Here is a 22,259-nt window from a genome sequence, read left to right as displayed (position 1 = left end):
CTAAGCTGAAAATGTTACACATTGAGAGAAACTGCCCAGGTCATCATCATCATCATCATCAATCGTATTTATTGAGCACTTACTATGTGCAGAGCACTGTACTAAGCGCTTGGGAAGTACAAATTGGCAACAAATTGGTCACTTAAAAACAATGAAACCATTCTGTCACTTGAGGAGGGAATATTTAGTTATTTGAGGCTGCCATATTCCGTGGCATTTAAGTACATTACCTGTGGTTTGCAGTAATCAGCACCAAAGTGCAATTTTTGCAGCATGAAAATGACAAAAAGAACAGGCAAGAAACGTAGATGATGATGATGGCATTTATTAAGCGCTGGCTATGTGCAAAGCACTGTTCTAAGCGCTGGGGAGGTTACAAGGTGATCAGGTTGTCCCACGGGGGGCTCACAGTCTTAATCCCCATTTAACAGATGAGGTAACTGAGTGACTTGACCAAAGTCACACAGCTGACAAGTGGCGAGGCCGGGATTTGAATCTATGACCTCTGACTCCAAAGCCCGGGCTCTTTCCACTGAGCCATGCTGCTTCTCCATGTTCAAAAAGAAAGCAACAAAACAGTACACCAAAACAAAATGGGGGCAAAGCTACTTCTGTACGACAACACACTGTTACTTGACTGATAACACGTGGAAAGTTGATACGCGCACATGGGAAATTGGAAAGTAACATCTGAATGTTGAGAGAAGCAGCATGACCGTGGGCCCCGGAGTCCAGAAGGACCCGGGTTCTAATCCTAGCCCCGCCACTTGTCTGCTATGTGCTTTTAACTTCCTTGTGCCTCAGTTACCTCCTCTGTGAGAAGGGGATTAACACTGTGAGCCCCATGTGGGATATGGACTGTGTCCAACCTAATTAGCTTGTATCTACCCCAGCGCTTAGTATAGTGCCTGGCACATAGTAAGCACTCAACAAATACTGTAAAGAATACAAAAACCATTTATGTGCAAATAAAGGTTTCAGTGATTGTCGAAAGTCACATATATAAAAGTGTTAGGGTTAGGTTGTGTCCAACCTAATTACCTTGTATCTACCCCAGCGCTTAGTATAGTGCCTGGCACATAGTAAGCAATCAACAAATACTGTAAAAAATACAAAAACCACTTATGTGCAAATAAAGGTTTCAGTGATTGTCAAAAGTCACATATATAAAAGGGTTAGGGTTAGGTTGTGTCCAACCTAATTAGCTTGTATCTACCCCAGCGCCTAGTATAGTGCCTGGCACATAGTAAGCACTCAACAAATACTGTAAAGAATACGAAAACCATTTATGTGCAAATAAAGGTTTCAGTGATTGTCAAAAGTCACATATACTAAAAGGGTTAGGGTTAGGTTGTGTCCAACCTAATTAGCTTGTATCTACCCCAGCACTTAGTATAGTGCCTGACACATAGTAAGCACTCAACAAATACTGTAAAGAATACAAAAACCATTTATGTGCAAATAAAGGTTACAGTGATTGTCAAAAGCCACATATACTAAAAGGGGTATCTCATTTCAGGAGATACAAAACAGTGTAAGAGAACATCTAGGCCTTTTAATAACTGCTATTTGTTAAGTACTGACTGTGTGCCTGGCGCTGTTTTAGGGACTATTCCCTTTAAGAATGCCTTTCCTCAAACCATCCTCCTCAGCATGCCCTTCTTGCCACAAACAAGATTTTTTTCCTGCGCCCCGTGGTTTCAACATCAAATATGAAATTAATTTCTATTAATTAGAAAGAAATTTCCTAGCTCACGAGCCCTCTGAGGGATAGAGACTCTGTCTGATGGAATCATCCTGCCTCTACCTTCGGGCTTAGCACAGCACTTAGCGCCTAGTAATTGCTCGGTAGTTACTGTAACTAATCCAAGTAGGCTACGGTGTACAAAGAAAGGGGGAGTCAGTGGAGTGGGGTGAGGAGAAAGGGGCAGCAAGAGTCCCTGCTGTGGGGAAAAGTCCGGCTTGGCTGACCGCTCTCCAACACCCTGATTGACCCCTGAGAAACTGTGTGGCCTAGTAGAAAGAGCACAGGCATAGGAATCAGAGGCCCTGGGTTCTAATCCCGGCTCTGCCACTTGTCTGCCGGTGATCCCGGGCAAGTCGCTTCACCGCGCCTCCGTTGCCTCATCTGTAAAATGGGGATTAAGACTGTGAGCCCCACTTGGGACAGGGACTGTGTCCAAGCCAATTATCTGGTATAAACTCTGGCCTTTAGTACACTGCCTGGTGAGCTCATTGTGTTACTTTCCAATTTCCCATGTGCGCATATCAACTTTGCACCTGTTATCAGTCAAGTAACAGTGTGTTGTCATACAGAAGTAGCTTTGCCTCCATTTTGTTTTGGTGTACCGTTGCTTCCTTTTTGAACATGGAGAAGCAGCGTGGCTCAGTGGAAAGAGCCCGGGCTTTGGAGTCAGAGGTCATAGGTTCAAATCCCGGCTTCACCACTTGTCAGCTGTGTGACTTTGGGCAAGTCACTTGAGAAGCAGTGTGGCTTAGTGGAAAGGACCCAGGCTTGGAAATCAGGGGACACTTTTCTGTGCCTTAGTTTCCTCAATTATAAAATGGGGATTAAATAACTGCAGTATTCACCTGAGAAACAGCATGGCCTAGTGGAAAGAACCAGAGTTTAGGAGTCAGAGGACTTGGGGTCCAATCCCAGCTCTGCCAGGAGCTTAGCAGAGTGCTCTGCATACAGTAAGCACTCAATAAATACAATTGAACAGTAAGTGCTTCACAAATACAACAATTATTAGTAGTATCATTATTAGGATGAGGAGAAATGTTTGCTACTTCTCCCCAATCCTCCTCAAAGCCAGACCTCCCGCTTACCTGCGGCAACTTCTCTAAAGGAGGAGAAAACGGAGGTTTGTTGGACACTAACTCTCGAGTGCACTCACATTCTAGTCACAGCCTGCCAACTACTGCAGCAGCCTCCTCGCTGACCTCCCTTTCAAAAGCTTTTCCTCTCTCCAGACCATGTTTCACCAAACTGCCTGGGTCACTGGGCTAAAAAATCGTTCTGAGCACATCTCCGCAAGCCTCACAAACCTTCAAAGGTCGTCCATCCATCTCCACATGAAGTGGAAACTCCTTCAAAACACTCAAACAGTTCTCCCCCTACCTTAGGGTGGCAAGGCGTCCCCAAAGTCCAAAGTGAATTTACCCTGAAGTCTGAATGTGCTTTAGGGCAGGAACTGTAGAAGGATGGAGAAAATTGGCTAAAAGCATCGGGCCAAATGCCAGCTTTGACAAGCACCTATGGGGTTTTATAATGGCTTCCAATGCCTAAGAGGCCTCGCCTTTTATACCTTCATCTGAAAAGAGCCTCAAGCTGTGAGCTGTGCGGAAACTCGATAGCCGTCTACAAGTTTGGGCAGCCCTGCAGGGATTCTACTGTTGGTTTGTTTTTATGCTATTTATTAAGCGCTTACTATGTACCAGGCGCTGTCCTAAGTGTCGGGTAGATACAAACTACCCGAGGTTGAATACAGTCTAAATCCCACATGGGGCTCACAGCTTTAATCACCAATTTTGCATTTGGGTGATTACAATACCGGCAGAATTGGTAGACACATCAAGTTATTTCCCGATGTGGGGGCCTGACCTGAATGCCGAGATTTCACTTGTCATCCCAGGTGTCTTGGCATTTCCACCACCACACAGTTTAGGGAGACTGCGACGGCTATTAACAACTGGGAGATAAATGGTGGCTCAAACTTCCAGCTCGGTCATGGTTTTAGGGAGAACACGAGGGGACCTCACTTGACAAATACCCTTGCACAGGTCGACGAAGAAACAAACTACTGAAATGCCAAAAATATAGAGCTGGGGATGTTTCCAACCCTCTCTGTGCCTAGGACAAGGGACGGGCACCAACACAAAAAGGACATAGGAGAATGGTGGTCAGGAGCTGCAGGAAATGAGCTGTTAAAATGGAGGAACATAATAATGATAATAATAATAATTGTGGTACTTGTTAAACACTTACTATGTACCAGGAACTGAACCAGCACTGGGGTAGATGCAAGATAATCCGGCTGGACACAGTCCCTTGTCCCACATGGGGCTTACAGTCTTAATCCCCATTTTATAGGTGAGGGAACTGAAGCCCAGAGAAGTGAAGTGACTTGCCCATGGTCACACAGTAGACAAGTGTCAGAGTCGGAATTAGAACTAGGGTCCCTCTGATTCCCAGGCCCCTCCTCTACCCATTAGGCCACACTGTACGAGAGTTGGAGACAACACCAAGTTTTGTTTTAGCTAGAGGACCAGATTTGAAATCTGCCAATAGTCAATAATAAAGCTTCAAAATGTTTCTGGTGGTACAAAACGGAGTCAGGGTGAAGGGGCCTGGTTGCACAATTACTGCAGAGAATGGGGCTACAGGGGATCAAAATCACCACAACTGTTGTACTCGCTTGAGAAGCAGTGTGGTTTAGTGGAAAGGACCCAGGCTTGGGAATCAGGGGACACTTTTCTGTGCCTTAGTTTCCTCAATTATAAAATGGGGATTAAATAACTGCAGTATTCACCTGAGAAACAGCATGGCCTAGTGGAAAGAACCAGAGTTTAGGAGTCGGAGGACTTGGGGTCTAATCCCAGCTCTGCCAACTGCTTGCTGTGTGACCTTGGGCAAATCACTTTTCTGTGCATCACTATCCTCAACTATAAAATGGGGATTAAATACCCGTTCTTCCTCCTACTTCGACTGTGAGCCCCATGCGGGACAGGGACTGTGTCCAACCAAATTAACTTGTACCTACCATAGCACAAAATGTGCAGGTAACAGCCCAGATAACGCAGCCTAAGAAACAACCCCTGAGGTCCTTCCTGTTATTAAAAAGGAGTTTTCCATTGTATACAGAGTAGAGATCGATTTAATTCACTGAAACCATTTGAGCTAGAAGTAAACAGCTCAAGAGACAAACAGTACCAGCACCAACTGTGGAAAAAGAGCACAAGTACCCTTCTGCTTGGCAGGGGACTCTAAAGACGAGCCATGAAATAATACCTGTGGATGGAAAGCAGCCTAAATATAAGCAGAGTGTTTTGGGTTTTGGGGTTTAAAATGGAGACAGACAATTTCATAAATTGAGCAAGAAGGAAATTGGGTCTTAAATCATCTGTCGCCTACGGAGGGAATATACCGCTATCCGAAAAAAAACCATCGACTCCTGGAAATTCATTTCCTCCAGGAAATGTTTTCCAATTAACCAGAGTGAGATGCTAAACACCACCCTCTCTCTTCACTCTGGTCTAGAAATTAAGAGACCAAAGGACACAAGCCATGAAAAGAATACTACTGCATGGTGGTAACTGCACAGGGCAAGTCTACTTTCTGGGATTATTTTTCCACTTTAAACATGTAATCTGACCCTCGTATTCACAGAGCAAGACACATTTTCAGGCAAACAGAGTGGAGAAGACATAAGATTGTAAGTACTAAAGCAATACCATTACTTGGCCCCTCCAATAGTTTATTCCGGACAGATTACTTACTATCTCCTCAGTAAAAGTGTGATGGTTGCCCTCCTTGATATCTGGCACAACAGTCATAGTTGAATCATCTGATAGCCCTAATTTTTCCTCTCTATAGGGTCATCGGCCAACCCGACTGTCTTTCGGGCTCCTCCTTTTGACTTTAGGGAAGTCTTCCCAGCCCACTTCTGCCCTGGGATGCTGAGGACAAAAGGTCCTGGGAAGTGGGCATGAGAAGCAGCGTGGCCTAGTACGCCAGAGAGCCAGAAGACCTAGGTTCGAATCTAGGCTCTGCTACTTGTCTCCTCAGTTTCTTCATCTGTAAAATGGGGATTAAATCTCTATCCCTGAGACTGTGAACGCCATGTGGGATAGAGACTTATGTCTGACTTGATTATCATGAATCTTACTTGGCACATAGTAAAGCCTGACAATTCCACTATTATTGTGTATACACACACAAATCTTGAGTAGCTGTCCTACTGAGCACTAATTCATGAACATATCTTCTTTTCTTTCTTCCTCCTGTTTGAATACTATTTTAGAGCCTGTCTCTCTTGCTAGACTGTAAACTCCTTGAGGACAGGGATTGTGTTTTCTATGTTGTACTCTCCTAAGTGTTTAGTTCAGTACTCTAGACCCTGAAGGCCTTCATTATATTTATATTTAATTTAATGATATTAATAAACATAATCATATTTCATTATTTATTTATTATATATTATATATAAATTATTTCTTTATTATATAATTATATTATATTAATATTTACATTTATATTTTAGACTGTGAGCCCACTGTTGGGTAGGGACTGTCTCTATATGTTGCCAATTTGTACTTCCCAAGCGCTTAGTACAGTGCTCTGCACATAGTAAGCGCTCAATAAATACGATTGATGATTATATAGTACTGATTTATTGGATATAATCTTATATTAGGGAGACAAGCTGAATGACAGAGAGGTGTTTGTTTACTATCAAGGGGGCTTGCCTTCTGCTAACAATACAGCAGGAGTGAGAGCTGAGAGATTTGATTGGGTGCATAAAAAAAAGCTTCCCTTCCTGGTTATTACCAGCTTTTTTGCAGACAAGGAAGGAAGTAAATAAAAGAGAATAACAAAAACCTAGCACATTAGCAGACTAGTTTACAGTACCACCCAGGAAGACACCTGACCAATCGGAAAAGACAACCTGCAATTTCATAAGGGGAGAGGACTGATTTAGGTCCTCAAACAAGACTACACACATCCAAATAAATTATAACAAAAATAAGAGTTGTAAACCCTTCTTTCATCACACCCATAAGCAACTTAAAAGTTAGGAATTATATTTTTCAAACTAGTATTTTTTTTTAATCCCAACTGCACTGCCTTTTAAAACAGTGTGAGGTTTTGGAGATGAAGGGCTTTGAAATTTGCGACACAAAGCTTTTCCTAGAATTTTTAAGTAGCAAAAAAAAAATCACTTATTAAAATCCATTTATTATGAGACCCTGAGATGAACTAGAGTGGCCTCCTGGATACCTGTTTGTCTGGAAAGCTGTACTAATGTAAACTGGTTCTGAGAAAAGGATTTCAAAGACAGTGAAGGTGAAAGAATGCATACGTGGAAGGTGAATACACACAGGGATTTAAACATGAATAGGGCATAATACATTTCTATATAAATCCTGTCCAGTGTACAATTTAACACTAAAACCACCAACTGAACCCCTCATGAACAAAGGATTTTCACAGAACGTAGTTCTGATCACAAGAAGATTAAAATAAAAAGGCAATGATAGAAAAGTCTCCACACTAACAAATTTAAGTCTCGATCTACATCGAAATCGATCTTATCTCTGAAATTGATCTCCCACTCTAGGCTGTGAGCTTATTATGGGTGTGGAACATGTCTACCAACTCTGTCCCTCAAACGTTTAATACAGTGCTCTGCACAAACTAAGCGCTCAATAAATATCACTGATTGATTGATTTGAAGAAAGGGAAAATGGGGAACAAAAGAAAGTTGAAGAACTATCATACTGTAACAAAGTTACATATGGCCTAGTGGCAAGAGCACAGGCTTGGGAGTCAAAGGATGTGGGTTCTAATCCAGATCCTGCCCCTTGTCTGCTGTGTGACCTTGGGCAAGTCACTTCACTTCTCTGTGCCTCAGTTATCTCCTCTGTAAAATGGGGATTAAGACCACGAGCCCCACATGGAACAGGGACTGTGTCCAATCTGGTTACCGTTTATCTACCCCAGTGCTTGGAACCTAGTAAGTGCTTAATAAATGCTATAATTATGATTATTATATCTTTTTAAAAGATGATTTGGAAGTCACAGGATTCTTTCATTAACTCCTTAACCAATTTCAGTACTGTGATAGCTAAAAGCTGCTGACAATGCAAACACAAGGATCTCAATGATTACCTTTCATATTTACTTTAAAGCTTTTAAACTAGAGGGCTTTCTTAGCATTATTGGCTACCGTTAGCTAACAGCTTGAATTTTGTGGGCATGCTCTTCCACTACTGACTACACAAGGGAAAATCGTAAAAGTCGGGATTTACAACATCAATGGAATGAACCTAACTCAGGTTTATAATACCTTTTCACCTCCATACTGGACAAAATACATCTCTGGATAAATCCTGCCCAAGCTTAAATGAAGATTCATCTTTAAAAGGTAGCAGTCCCAGTGACACTGACATAACAACCAGGTGGATACAAAATCAAGACGCATTAAAGGGCTTCTTTTGACAGATAAATGACTATTTCAATCAGCCTCCCAGCCTTTCAGAGGCAGGGTTGGTATCTTTGGCAGATATGGCTGCTCATAAACAGAACATGAGATACAAGATTTAGAGTCAGTTGAAAAAAGGTTGTTTTGCTTTCTTTTTTTAAAAAAAAGCATGATTTCACTTCATCTCATCTATCTTCCATCCCTTAAAAACCTCTCCTCTCTGCTCTCTGTTGCCTATATTTATCCATTTTTCCATCCACTAGTCTGAACACTTTACAAAATTTTGCGAGAGAAGGCACGTTTGACAATTGTATAGCCATGTTTTTTTCCCCTTTGTGCTAAAGTTTATTACTAAGAACTACCCAGTACTTTGAAGCCCATTAAACTGATCCTGATACTTTTCCTGGCATGAATTCCAAAGCAAATTTAGTTTAGGAATAATCTCCTACAGGTTTCTCAAGTAACAACAAGTAATAAAAAAGTAGCGTGCTGTGGACAAAGCAAGGATCTGGGAGTTAGAAGGATCTGCGTTCTAAACCCAGCTCCATGACTTGTCTGCTGTGTGACCTAGGGCAAGTCACTTCACTTCTCTGTGCCTCAGTTACCTCATCTGTAAAACGGGGATTAAGACTGTGAGCCCCCTATGGGACGTGGACTGTGTCCAACCTGATTACCTTGTATCTACCCCAGTGCTTAGAACAGTGTCTGGCACATAATAAACGCTTAATATCATAAAAAAAGAAAGCTTCTATATGGCAAGTCTAGATCAAACTGCTCAAAAATCTATTCTGTTCTATAACCAAAAAAAAACTGGAAAGACTTTAGCAGGATTGAAGGAGGGGGACCTCAGTACGATGTTCATTAGGATATAAATTTTAGACTCTCACTCAGAGGAATTCAAGAAATGCAATAACAGATCAGGAAGATTAATACATTTGGAATGTGAATATGGACGAACGTTTACAATGACCATTAAGTTGGGAAGTATTTTGAAAACATACTCAGGAGGGAGAGGGGAAGAACAGAAAATATTTGGGAATGTCGATAAGTAGGAAAATGAGCAATTGAGTTCTATCTTAAGGCTACGTTAATGGAGTGAAGAGGGTTGGGTGACAGGGAATACCTTGAGGCAGAAAAGTGTAGTGGGTTGGGGGGGATCTTTGAGTAAAGCATTTGAGTCATTATTTATGATTTAAGACCTATTGCCTTTTGCATGAAAATCCCCGAAAAAAACCCCCAGCCCAAACCACCTTCGAACTCCAAGTAAATAATGAATGAACTAGGAAAATTGTCTTTAAAAAGCAAGCTCCGGCAAACTTGTGGAACCTCAACAGTCACGCCCATCCGCTGAGGTGCCAAGAGTTAAGGTGCTGAAGGATAAGACAGTTTGACCTGCCCAATTTCCCAACAGTAAATAACCCATAGACAACACCCTAAGGTTAATCTTTTGAAGGTTGATTCGACAGGGCACATAATTGGGTTTCTCCGGTTGGCACGGCAGCAAAGGCACTTCAGAGACCAGGCAGTATGCAAACAAGCATGGAAGGTATTTATTAAAAAAAAAAAAATAATAAGGCAAAACAAAAGCTTTTGAATTCCACATCACTCACTGATGCTCAGGGGGAAATTCCTGTCTATTAAAGACAAAGGGAAGGACAAATAAAAGCCCAAGGATTGATGGCCAGAAATGCTTTCTGGGAAGCCACGGTACACTGTGTGTTCTAGTGCCTGTGGGTCTTTAATGGGAGCACACTTTTCCCAACCCTGACTTTCAGAGAAATGAAGCAAGTGTTTGGCTATTTGTTCTTCAGGCTACAGTGGGTGCTTGGCTGGCACGGAAAAGAGGGTGATAGTGAGGCTGTGTAAACCACTAGCACTAAAATCAATTCCTTCACACAGATTCTCGGTCTCAGGACCGACAGATGCTCGCCATCTATGTGAGCCCTCCATCCTCATTGTTTTACGGATGTTTAGGAACACAATCTACATTGATAACTTCATTCCAAATATGTGCCCCCCCACCCACCCAACGAGTATGAACCCAAGATGTTATGGGTGAGTTTGTGTGTAAAGCATTTGATTTAAGCCTTCCTCACTACTGATCAAGAAACCACGTATGTACTTACCTTCTGCTCTTGTACCTCAAATACAGTTTCATGCACACTGCACGCAAAAAGCGAGGCAGGCAGATCACTTAAATCCATCATCTCTTCTAAATCCTCTTCATTTTCACCAAAGATCATCTCTTCTTCCTCTTCTTGGTCACTGCTATAGAGATCTGACTGGCTGTCACTCCAGGATTTCATAGTGTCTCTTAGCATGGTCCTCTAAAAACAGATCTCCCTGCCACACTTTTTTGGTTTGAATACCCGAGATGTCCCACAAGCACCTGCTGAAGAAGAAACAATAATACAATTTCATGATTAACCAATAAATTACCAATAAGTCCCATTTTCTTAGGTCAGCACATCATCAGATTTATGCTAGAAAGTGAAAGAGAAATAAAAACTTTCAGTTGAGCATAACCTAGGCTCACCTAATTTCAATCCATAAAAACAAATGCGATTTCAGAAATTATGATGTTGAATGGGATGCAGTCTATTAGCAAGACAAGCAGCATGGCCTAGTGGAACGAACAAAGGCCTGGGAATCAGAGGACCTGGGTTCTAATCTCAGCTCTGCAAGTTTACCTGCTGTGTGACCTTGGGCAAGTCACTTCACTTCTCTATGCCTCAGTTTTTTCATCTGCAGAATGGGATTCAATACCTATTCTCCCTCATTTTTAGACTGTAAAGCCCCATGTGGAATCTGATGATCTTCTAGCTAACAGCGCTCAGTACAATCCTGAACACAAATTGCTTAAATACCACAATTAAACATCACAGCTAGCAAGAGGTGGGGGAAAATGCCCCTTTCTAGCAAATTTGGAAGGAAAAAGCCAAGTGAAATAACTGCTGTGGCAAAAGAGTTTACCAATCCCGAAACCAGAGTTGCTTCTGCATATTTGTATGGGGCTTGAATTTGTCACCAACACTAACAAACTGGTCCACACGGCCCACTGACTCATTGACCATCTGCAATCCTCCATCAGGGCTGTGATTGGGTTGGCTGGTGATTTCATTCTCTTAATCAGTTTGCTCTTTTGACGAATGCCCTGGCAGACATGAATGAGTCCTATATTATCAGGCTTTCATGTTTTGGTTTCTTAAAATAAAAATCAGCCAATGAGAGGGGGTCCTTTTTTAGTGTATGTTTTAGCTCTCCTTTCAAAATACTCCTTGCACTCAGGTGAGTCAAACCAGAAGCAGAGTAGATCAAAAAGCCTGAAATAAGTCAGGGAACTGGAATCCAAACCCAGGCCGGCACCAACTTGACCTCTGAGGGGGATGAATTAACCAGACCAACGTAAGGCAGCTGGTCGGCCACAGATTCGGTCAATAAAACCATCATTTTTACCCGCTCTATTTCTAAAGTCATACAGTAAATTCAACATTTGGGTTTACCAAAAAAGATCCTGTGGCTTCTTTTTAACACTCACAAAATGTCACTGAATTTTTGGTACTTTCAGCTTTATTTTTGTGTGGGACATACGCCCCATCTGACACCTGAGGTTGGAAACACAACAACTTCTGGATGTTTTGATTTCTTTTGGTTTAAACTTCCACTGTCCCCACCCCCTTAAAAAAAAAAAAAACCTCAGTGGGCAGGAAACAATACCTGAATTTTTTTTAAAAACATTCACGGTATCTTCATTTCCTGTTTTCTCCCTTTAAGTCTTTAACCCTGTAGTTAAAAGATGAGATTTCGGTGATGAGATTTCCATAATTCATGGATTATTGGCCCCATAGGTTGCAGTTTTTTCAAGAGGGTTATAGGCTATTGAATATAAGTATATTTTCAAACTGGATTCCAAAGCACAATGGCTGAATATAAAATTGAAGTGCAGTGCTCAAACAGTGAACTACAGAATCAACATAAAGACAGTGTATGAATGTTTTAAGCAGTCTTAAGTTCCAGTGATCATGAGATTAGTCCCATAATTGGTGGAACTGGTGTCCCCATAATAACAGTGTGAACAAACACATCTCCAAAATATCCAAGTCCCTGCAACAAATGACAACAGAAAAACATGTTTTGTACACTTGGGATCAAGCACAAATGCCAAAATAACTGTGCTATGAAGTTATGTGGCTCACACTTGAAAACTTAATTTACATCATTATGGAGGAAAAAAAGGAGTTAGCCAAGACCCCTGCTCCCAAGCTGGCTTTTAGACTGTGAGCCCACTGTTGGGTAGGGACTGTCTCTATATGTTGCCAATTTGTACTTCCCAAGCGCTTAGTACAGTGCTCTGCACATAGTAAGCGCTCAATAAATACAATTGATGATGATGATGGCTTCTGACTTGCTTCCATTTTGTATTAGCCATGAAAATCTTAAGAGATTTCTAAACTGACAAACAACAGCCTTTTCAGGACAGACTCTCTCTGATTCAGGATCTTTCAAGGTAGAACACAGAAGATTTTCTGAATCCGGTAAGTGCCACATCTCACAATAATTTCCTACTGATACCTTAATTGCTGGTTATTTGATGGGAGATATCAGTTGGCTAAAGTACTGAGCAAGCCACAGAGGCTGGCTGGGGTAAGGAATTAAGCGATCGTTATTATGTCAGGAGTAAGGGCTACTATCTTTCCCCCCTACTACAAGGGGACAAAGATTAAGATGCCCCTGGCGTCATATTGGCAGCGACTCAGGGGCAGCTTGGCTAGCCAACAGCCAGAGGTCCAAACCGTAGCTCTTTTCTCCAGCTTCTGCAAGCCAAGGTCTGAGCGAACCAGGGTTCAGCACCTTGTTCACTGCCAACTGTAGCTGTCATCTAGCAAGGTGTAACATCACACAGACAATGAAATGATGAGAAAGACTCCTAAGGACACAGTCATCTGTTAGGTTACCAAATCTTTGAAAGAACAAAAAATCAGGCCCCTTCTGACTGCACACGGCTTGCGAGTTTATGGCCGGGAGAGAAGCTACTTTAAGTGTTCCTAAATCCTGATCAGGGACAGTCTTTCCATCGCTAAACACTGCAGTAACCTTTTGGCTTTAATGAATACTTGTGGTGATGGACGAGGAAGGTCAGGTTCACAGAAAAACACAACCAGTGCGTGAATGTCCTGACTAATAGCACTCTGGTCTTTGATGGGCCCACAGTGCTAATACGCAAATCTGGCTGCCAAGTGGGAATCTATTTTGAGCTCCATCCCTGGCTCCTCTCAGAAGAGTCCGTGTTTCAGTTGCCTTGTCTGTAAAATGGGGAAAATATCTACTTCACCTCACAGGGATGTGGTGAAGTTCACTTCGGCTCTACTATGAACCATTCATTCATTCATTCAATCGTATTTATTGAGCACAGAGCACTGTACTAAGCGCTTGGGAAGCACAACCAGGAAACCACCTCTTTATTACACCACTTATAACATCCAAGTCTTCCCTTCTAACCCTTTTACTATATGCCACTGCATGGTGTAGTGGATAGAACACGGGCCCGAGAGTCAGAAGGTCATGGGTTCTAATCCTGGCTCCGCCACCTATCTGCTGTGTGGCCTTGGGCAAGTCACTTCACTTCTCTGTGCCTCAGTTACCTCATCTGTAAAATGGGGATTGAGACTGTGAGCCCCACGTGGGACAGGGACTGTGTCCAACCCAATTTGCTTGTATCCACCCCAGCGCTTGGTACAGTGCCTAGCACATAGTAAGCACCTATCATACGTCACAATTATTATTATTATTTTCCCCAGAGGATATACAGGGTCAGAGAAGGTAAGTGAAACTCAAGCCAAAATTCACACTTGGTGAGAAGAGGCTGAAATTTGTGGATAAAAGGCAGCATTTGGATCATCATTGGGTATCAATTACCCATGATTTCCAGGTGTCTCATCTCTGTATTTAATAAATGGAAAATTGGTGGCATTAATGTTACAGCCACTCCATGCTTCCCTAGAAATTGCTCAGTGTTTCTTCAGAAACTATAGTGGTATTGGTAAGAGCGGGTGAAGCAGAATGGGACAGAAAAATCAACTGGCAAAGGATGAATGAAATTTTCAATCAAGTCTCTAGGAAATGGAAAAGACCTCAGGCATTTGGTTACCTTTTATCAATCCCCGGCTACATCTGACAACTCCCCCCGTACCCGAATCAATCTCTGGAGTCTGCCTGTCATTGCTTTGTCCTACCTTATTTTGGGGACTTTCATAATAGTCTTTGGGATATTACAATAAAAATAAAAAAAACCCTCTTTGCTCTGTAATATACACACACAGGGAGGTCCAGTGGATACACACAGCCAAGCATAGTCAGTAAACAGTAAGGGTCTCGATATAAATGAGAAAAAACCCAAAACAATTAAATCAATAAAATAAACAAACATATTTCTGCCTAAGTGGTTTCTTTCATTCAACTACTCTTCTACTTTTCCTACATAGTTTCTTTTGTCCTTCCCAAGTGCTTAGTAGAGTTCTCTGGGACAAGAGGTGCTCAATAAATAGAACCGACCTGATTCATTTTGAAATGTCAGAGAAGCACAGAAGTTTTACAGCCCACTTTAAGAAGAGCACCTGATTTCTCTAAAAGGCTTTGAAATCTCTTCTGAAAGAAGATAATGGTACTTTGACAGTGAAGTGGCACTGGAATTCAAAGTAAACAAGATTAGCTCCTCCCTCCTACTTAGACTGCGAGACCCATGTGGGACAGGGACTGTGTCCAAACTAATTAACTTGTGTCTAACCCAGGGTTTAGAGACGCAGAATAGTGGGCAGAGCAACGGCTTGGGAGTCGAAAGGACCTGGGTCCTAATACCAGCTCCACCACTTGTCCCCTGCGTGACCCTAGGCAAGTCATTCATGTCAGCTGTGTGACTTTGGGCAAGTCACTTAACTTCTCTGTGCCTGAGTTCCCTCATCTGTAAAATGGGAATGAAGACTGTGAGCCTCACATGGGACAACCTGATCACCTTGTATCCCCCAGGGCTTAGAAAAGTGCTTTGCACATAGTAAGCGCTTAACAAATGCCATCATTATTATTATTATTTCACTGCTCTGCGCCTCTGTTACCTCATATGTAAAATGGGGATTAAGACTTTGAGCGCCATGCAGGAAATGGACTGTTCAACCTGATTAGCTTAGATGTACCCCAGTGCTTAGCACAGCACCTAGCACATAGTAAGTGCTTTATAAATACTATTAAAAAAAGAACAGTGCTTGACATACAGTAAGTGCTAGCAAATGCCAAAATTATTAGCTGCATGGCTAGAGTTGGTTTTCGGCCCTCTCTGTTCTTCTGCATCACCACACTACTAGGGGACCACTTCAAACACGAGGGATAAAATGTACCCACTAGAAAACAGAGTAGATTGTATGATGCATACACATCCAAGGAGTAGATGAAACTAAACCCAAGGTTGTCTCAACCCAAGTTAATCAAACAGAACCTTAAAAAGAATTGCCGATTCATTACATGGTCATAGCTACAAATAAGAGCAAATTGATCCCTTTATGCACTGCAAGTCACTGCAAGCAACCCTGGAGATGATTTTTTTTTTTAGTACTGTCACCAAACAGGTATTTTTGGTGCTGGGTATTCTGTTTTTAAAAATCTTCCTAGAGCTTTATATTGAAAACGCCTCTGCTAAATACTCACAATTTTGATCTGAAACACTCAAAGGGCTTCAAGAGGAACAGAGCCCACATAACTGAGGGATAGAGTCGTTGGAGATGATCCGGAATCACCGGGACTGTGTAGACAGGGCAGACTTTGGATCAGTCAACCGTGAGCCCTCATTTTGCACAGAACACTGTATTAAGCTCCTGGGAGAGTTGGTGAACATCTTTGGAGGCAGATATACAAGTTTTAGGAAGTTACCGGATAAGTAGGTCTATTGGGAAAAGCCTATCAACACACCTTTCCAGCTGGCAGGAGCAGGTGAAGTCTATTAATTATTATCATTTAATATAAATTGGGCCTTGGAGGAGAGATGAACTGACTGTTCAGAAAGCAACCCTCTCTTGCGGCCATAACCAACTAAGGGTTGGACACCAGGAAGCCAGAGGAGTCATAATAATAATAATGATGTTGGTATTTGTTAAGTGCTTACTATGTGCCAAGCACTGTTCTAAGCGCTGGGATAGATACAGGTTTCTCAGGTTGTCCCACGTGGGGCTCACAGTCTTCATCCCCATTTCACAGATGAGGTAACTGAAGTACAGAGAAGTTAAATGACTTGATCAAGGCCACACAGCTGACAAGTGGCAGAGCCAAGATTAGAACCCACGACCTCTGACTGGCAAGCCCATGCTCTTTCTACTAAGGCATGCTGCTTCTCAAATAATCTGTTAAGCTCTGTGCCAAGCACTGGGTTAGATACAAGGTTATCAGGTTGTCCCACATGGGGCTCACAGTCTTAATCCTCATTTCACAGATGAGGTAACTGAGGCACAGAGAAGTTAAATGACTTGCCCAAAGTCACACAGCTGATAATAATAATAATAATGGCATTTATTAAGCGCTTACTATGTGCAAAGCACTGTACTAAGCACTGGGGAGGCTACAAGGTGATCAGGTTGTGCCACGGGGGGCTCACAGTTTTAATCCCCATTTTTACAGACGAGGTCTCAGGCACAGAGAAGTTAAGTGACTTGCCCAAAGTCACACAGCTGACAACTGGCGGAGCCGGGATTTGAACCCATGACCTCTGACTCCAAAGCCCGGGCTCTTTCCACTGAGCCACGCTGCTTCCCCATGGGGCGAGGGTGGGGGGAAATCAATCAATCAATGGTGTTTACTAAATGCTTACTATGTGCAGAGCACTGTACTGAATGCTTTGGAGAGAGAACAATAAAACAGAGTTGGTAGAAAGGGACAGTTGGGGAAAGGGAGGCTGGACACTGATGAGGAAACCTCTTGGTCCCAGTGACTCCAGACATCTTTCCCACCAGATCCCGTCTTCCTCTCCCTGGGTTGGGATTCTCCTTTTTCCTTGGGCAGGAGGCTGAGAAACCCACAAAGTGGCACATACAGGAATTCAAAACGGGGGTTGAAGGCAGCAACCCCAGCCCAGGAATAACTGAATTTATTCAAGAAGCAGCACTGCCTACTCGCTAGAGCATGGGCTTGGGAGTCGGAAGGACCTGGGTTCTAATCCAGCCTCTGCCACTTATCCGCTGTGTGACCTTGGGGCTTGGGAGTCAGAGGTCATGGGTTCTAATCCCAGCTCTGCGACTTTGGGTAATTCATTTAACTTCTCTGTGCCTCGGTTACCTCATCTGTAAAATGGGGATTAAGACTGTGAGCCCCACGTGGGACAATCTGATAACCTTGTATCTATCCCGGCGCCTAGAACAGTGCTCTGCACATAGTCATTTCATTTCTCCGAGCCTCAGTTCCTTCGTCTATAAAACGGGGATTAAGACAGCGAGGCTCATGTGGGACAAGGAAGGTGCCCAACCTGATTAGCGTGTATCTACCCCAGTGCTTGGCACACAGTCTGTGCTTAGCAGGGTGGCCTAATGGCTAGAGCTCGGGGCTTGGGAGTCAGAAGGGTCCTAATTCATTCATTTGCATTTACTGAGTGCTTACTGTGTGTGGACCACTGTACTAAGCGCTTGGAAAGTACAATTCAGCGACAGATAGAGACAATCCCTAACAATGGGCTCACAGTCTAGAAAGCTCCTAATCCCAGCTCTGCACCTTGTCTGCTGTGTGACCTTAGGCAAGTCACTTCCCTTCCCTCTACCTCAGTTCCCTCATCTGGTCTGTGAGCCCGTTGTTGGGTAGGGACTGTCTCTGTTGCCAACTTGTACTCTCCCAAGCGCTTAGTCCAGTGCTCTATGCACAGTAAGTGCTCAATAAATATGATTGAATGAATGAATAAAATGGGGATTTAAGGCAGTAAGCCCCAGGTGGGACAAGGCCTGCATCCAACCTGATTACCTTCTATCTCCCCCAGCAATTAGTGCAGTGCCTGGCACCCAATCAGCCCCTAACAAATACCACCATTATCATCATTATTATTATTAATGATAAATAGCATTAAAAAATGTAAAAAAGATAACTGATTCACCTGAGCCTTCTCTTCCTCCTGGGAGAGGGATGCTGGGCGGCCAGGTCTATTGGGCTGGGTAGGGACCGTCTCTATCTAGAACAGTGCTTTGCACATAGTAAGTGCTTAATAAATGCCATTATTATTATTATTATTATTATCTGTTGCTGGTTTGTACTTCCCAAGCACTTAGTACAATGCTTTGCACACAGTAAGCGCTCAATCAATAATAATGATGGCATTTGTTAAGCGCTGTGTGCAAAGCACTGTTCTAAGCCCCGGGGAGTATTCAAGGTGATCAGGTTGTCCCACGGGGGGCTCACAGTCCTAATGCCCGTTTATGATTGAATGAATGAATACCATTGAGTGAATGAATAAAATGGGGATTTAAGACAGTGAACCCCAAGTAGGACAGGACCAGCGTCCAACCTGATTACCTTCTACCTCCCCCAGTACTTAGTGCAGTGCCTGGCACCCAGACAGCCCCTAATAAATACCACCATTATTATTATTATTAATAAACAGCATTAAAAATGTAAAAAAAGATAACTCATTCGCCTGAGCCTTCTCTTCCTCCTGGGAGAGGGATGCTGGGCGGCCAGGTCTACTGGCCTGGGTAAGTCAGTTATTGGGTTGGGTATCTGTTGCCGGTTTGTACTTCCCAAGCACTTAGTACAGCGCTCTGCACACAGTAAGCGCTCAATCAATACGATTGAATGAATGAATAAATAAGATTGAATGAATGAATAAAATGGGGATTTAAGGCAGTGAGCCCCAGGTGGGACAGGGCCTGCGTCCAACCCGATTACCTTCTATCTCCCCCAGTGCTTAGTGCAGTGGCTGGCACCCAGTCAGCCCCTAATAAATACCATCATCATTATTATTATTATTAATAATAGTAAATAGCATTAAAAATGTAAAAAAGATAACTGATTCACCTGAGTGTTCTCTTCCTCCTGGGAGAGGGATGCTGGGCGGCCAGGTCTACAGGCCTGGGTAGGCCAGTTGTTGGGTTGGGTATCTGTTGACGGTTTGTACTTCCCTAGCTCTTAGTACAGTGCTCTGCACACAGTAAGCTCTCAATCAATACGATTGAATGAATGAATATGATTGAATAAATGAATAAATACAATTGAATGAATGAATAAAATGTGGATTTAAGGCAGTTAGCTCCAGGTGAGACAGGGCCTGCCTCCAACCCAATTACCTTCTATCTCCCCCAGCGCTTAGTGCAGTGGCTGGCACCCAGTCAGCCCCTAATAAATACGACCATTATTATTATTAATAATAGCATTAAAAAATATAAAAAAGATAACTGATTCACCTGAGCCTTCTCTTCCTCCTGGGAGAGGGATGCTGGGCGGCCAGGTCTACCGGCCTGGGTAGGCCAGTTATTGAGTTGGGTATCTGTTGCCGGTTTGGACTATCCCAAGCGCTTAGTACAGTGCTTTGCACACAGTAAGCTCTCAAATCAATATGAACGAATGAATGAATAAAATGGGGATTTAAGGCAGTGAGCCCCCAGGTGGGACTGGGCCTGCGTCCAACCCGATCACCTTCTATCTCCCCCAGCGCTTAGTGCAGTGGCTGGCGCCCAGTCGGCCCCTAATAAATACCATCATCATTATTATTATTACTAATAATTATAAATAGCATTAAAAATGTAAAAAAAATAACTGATTCACCTGAGCCTTCCCTTCCCCCTGGGAGAGAGATGCTGGGCGGCCAGGGCTACCGGCCTGGGTACGCCAGTTGTTGGGTTGGGTATCTGTTGCCGGTTTGGACTTCCCAAGCGCTTAGTACAATGCTTTGCACGCAGTAAGCACTCAATCAATATGAACGACTGAATGAATAAAAACGACTGAATGAATGAATAAAATGGGGATTTAAGGCAGTGAGCCCCAGGTGGGACAGGGCCTGCGTCCAACCTGATTACCTTCTATCTCCCCCAGCGATTAGTGCAGTGGCTGGCACCCAGTCGGCCCCTAATAAATACCATCATCATCATCATTATTAATAATAATGAATAGCATTAAAAATGTAAAAAAGATAACTGATTCACCTGAGCCTTCTCTTCCCCCTGGGAGAGGGCTGCTGGGCGGCCAGGTCTACCGGCCTGGGTAGGCCAGTTGTTGGGTTGGGTATCTGTTGCCGGTTTGGACTTCCCAAGCGCTTAGCACAGTGCTTTGCACGCAGTAAGCGCTCAATATGAACGAATGAATGAATAAATACGACTGAATGAATGAATAAAATGGGGATTTGAGGCAGTGAGCCCCAGGTGGGACAGGGCCTGCGTCCAACCCGATCACCTTCTATCTCCCCCAGTGCTTAGTGCAGTGGCTGGCACCCAGTCAGCCCCTAAAAAATACCACCCTTAATAATAATAATAATAATAATAAATAGCATTTAAAAAATATAAAAAAGATAACATTCACCTGAGCCTTCTCTTCCCCCTGGAAGAGGGATGCTGGGCGGCCAGGTCTACCGGCCTGGGTAGGCCAGTTGTTGGGTTGGGTATCTGTTGCCGGTTTGGACTTCCCAAGCGCTTAGTACAGTGCTTTGCACGCAGTAATTGCTCAATCAATATGAACGACTGAATGAATAAAACGACTGAATGAATGAATAAAATGGGCTTCGAAGGCGGTGAGCCCCAGGTGGGACAGGGCCGGCGTCCAACCTGATTACCTTCTATCTCCCCCAGCGCTCAGTGGCACCCAATCGGCCCCTAATAAATACCATCATCATTATTATTATTAATAATAATAATAATAAATAGCATTTAAAAATGTAAAAAAAGATAACTGATTCACCTGAGCCTTCTCTACCCCCTGGGAGAGGGCTGCTGGGCGGCCAGGTCCACCGGCCTGGGTAGGCCAGTTGTTGGGTTGGGTATCTGTTGCCGGTTTGGACTTCCCAAGCGCTTAGTACAGTGCTTTGCACACAGTACACGCTCAATCAATATGAACAACTGAATGAATAAATACGACTGAATGAATGAATAAAATGGGGATTTAAGGCAGTGAGCCCCAGGTGGGACAGGGCCTGCGTCCAACCTGATTACCTTCTATCTCCCCCAGCGCTCAGTGGCACCCAATCGGCCCCTAATAAATACCATCATCATCATTATTATTATTAATAATAATAATAAATAGCATTAAAAAATGTAAAAAACATAACTGATTCACCTGAGCCTTCTCTTCCCCCTGGGAGAGGGATGCTGGGCGGCCTGGTCTACCGGCCTGGGTAGGCCAGTTGTTGGGTTGGGGACCTGTTGCCGGAGGCGCTTAGTACAGTGCTCTGCACACAGTAAGCGCTCAATCAATACGAATGAATGAATACTGAGGAGGGAGGCAGGGCGTCCAGGTCTCCTCGGGGGGGGGGGGGGGGAGGAGGGAGGGAAAAGATGGGGAAAGATGTACATACTAAGCGCTCAATAAATACGATAAATAAATAAATAAATAATTGTATAAAAATTGTATAAATAATCGTATAAATAAATACGATTGATGATGATGGGGGGCAGAGGGGGTGGGGGTCGCGGGGAGGGTCTTGGGGCGACGTCCAACTCACCTCAACTCCCTGAGGCGACGACGGTCGAGGCGAGGCCACCTCCGCTGAGGGAAGGGAGCGGCGCGCGCACGCGCGCGGGGGAAGAGCCGCTCGGCGCGCTCGCGCTCCCGCGCATGCGCCGGGCCCCGCTCTTTCGGAAGGCGGTGCCTTTCCCCCCTCCCTCCACAGAGAGGGGCGGGGGAGCGCGCGCATGCGCGCGCCGGGTGGTCGGAAGGGCGGGAACCCCCGCCGCTTCGTGCGGCGGCCAGTACGCATGCGCGCCTCGCCCGCTCTCCTGAGGGGACGCCCTTCTCGTCACTCATTGGTTCGTTCGTTCGTTCGTTCGTTCGTTCGTTCGTTCGTTCGTTCGTTCGTTCGTTCGTTCGTTCGTTCGTTCGTTCGTTCGTTCG

At 43.8% G+C, this 22,259-nt stretch overlaps 1 protein-coding gene across 9 annotated transcripts in view; it reads right to left on the bottom strand.

Moving 5' to 3' along the window:
* RCAN3 (RCAN family member 3) overlaps window positions 1-21,957 on the bottom strand; it is a 35,153-nt gene extending 13,196 nt beyond the window's left edge. Inside the window, exons 1-2 of one of the 9 annotated variants that reach the window (XM_038757910.1) lie at window positions 21,871-21,957; window positions 10,334-10,599 (exon numbers count right to left, since the gene is read on the bottom strand). In XM_038757910.1, coding sequence (XP_038613838.1) covers window positions 10,334-10,528 — 195 coding nt within the window. In that variant the 5' untranslated portion in view covers window positions 10,529-10,599; window positions 21,871-21,957. Of the gene's footprint in view, window positions 1-10,333; window positions 10,600-11,924; window positions 11,979-15,902; window positions 15,951-19,238; window positions 19,307-19,624; window positions 19,683-21,870 lie in introns of those variants that run through there. The other 8 variants (XM_038757912.1, XM_038757914.1, XM_038757917.1 and 5 more) reach the window with 8 other exon arrangements.
* Window positions 21,958-22,259: the final 302 nt, after the last annotated feature.

Source organism: Tachyglossus aculeatus, chromosome 16 (assembly GCF_015852505.1).
Source record: "Tachyglossus aculeatus isolate mTacAcu1 chromosome 16, mTacAcu1.pri, whole genome shotgun sequence".
Lineage (NCBI taxonomy): Eukaryota > Metazoa > Chordata > Mammalia > Monotremata > Tachyglossidae > Tachyglossus > Tachyglossus aculeatus.
This window is presented reverse-complemented; position numbering and strand designations above follow the sequence as displayed.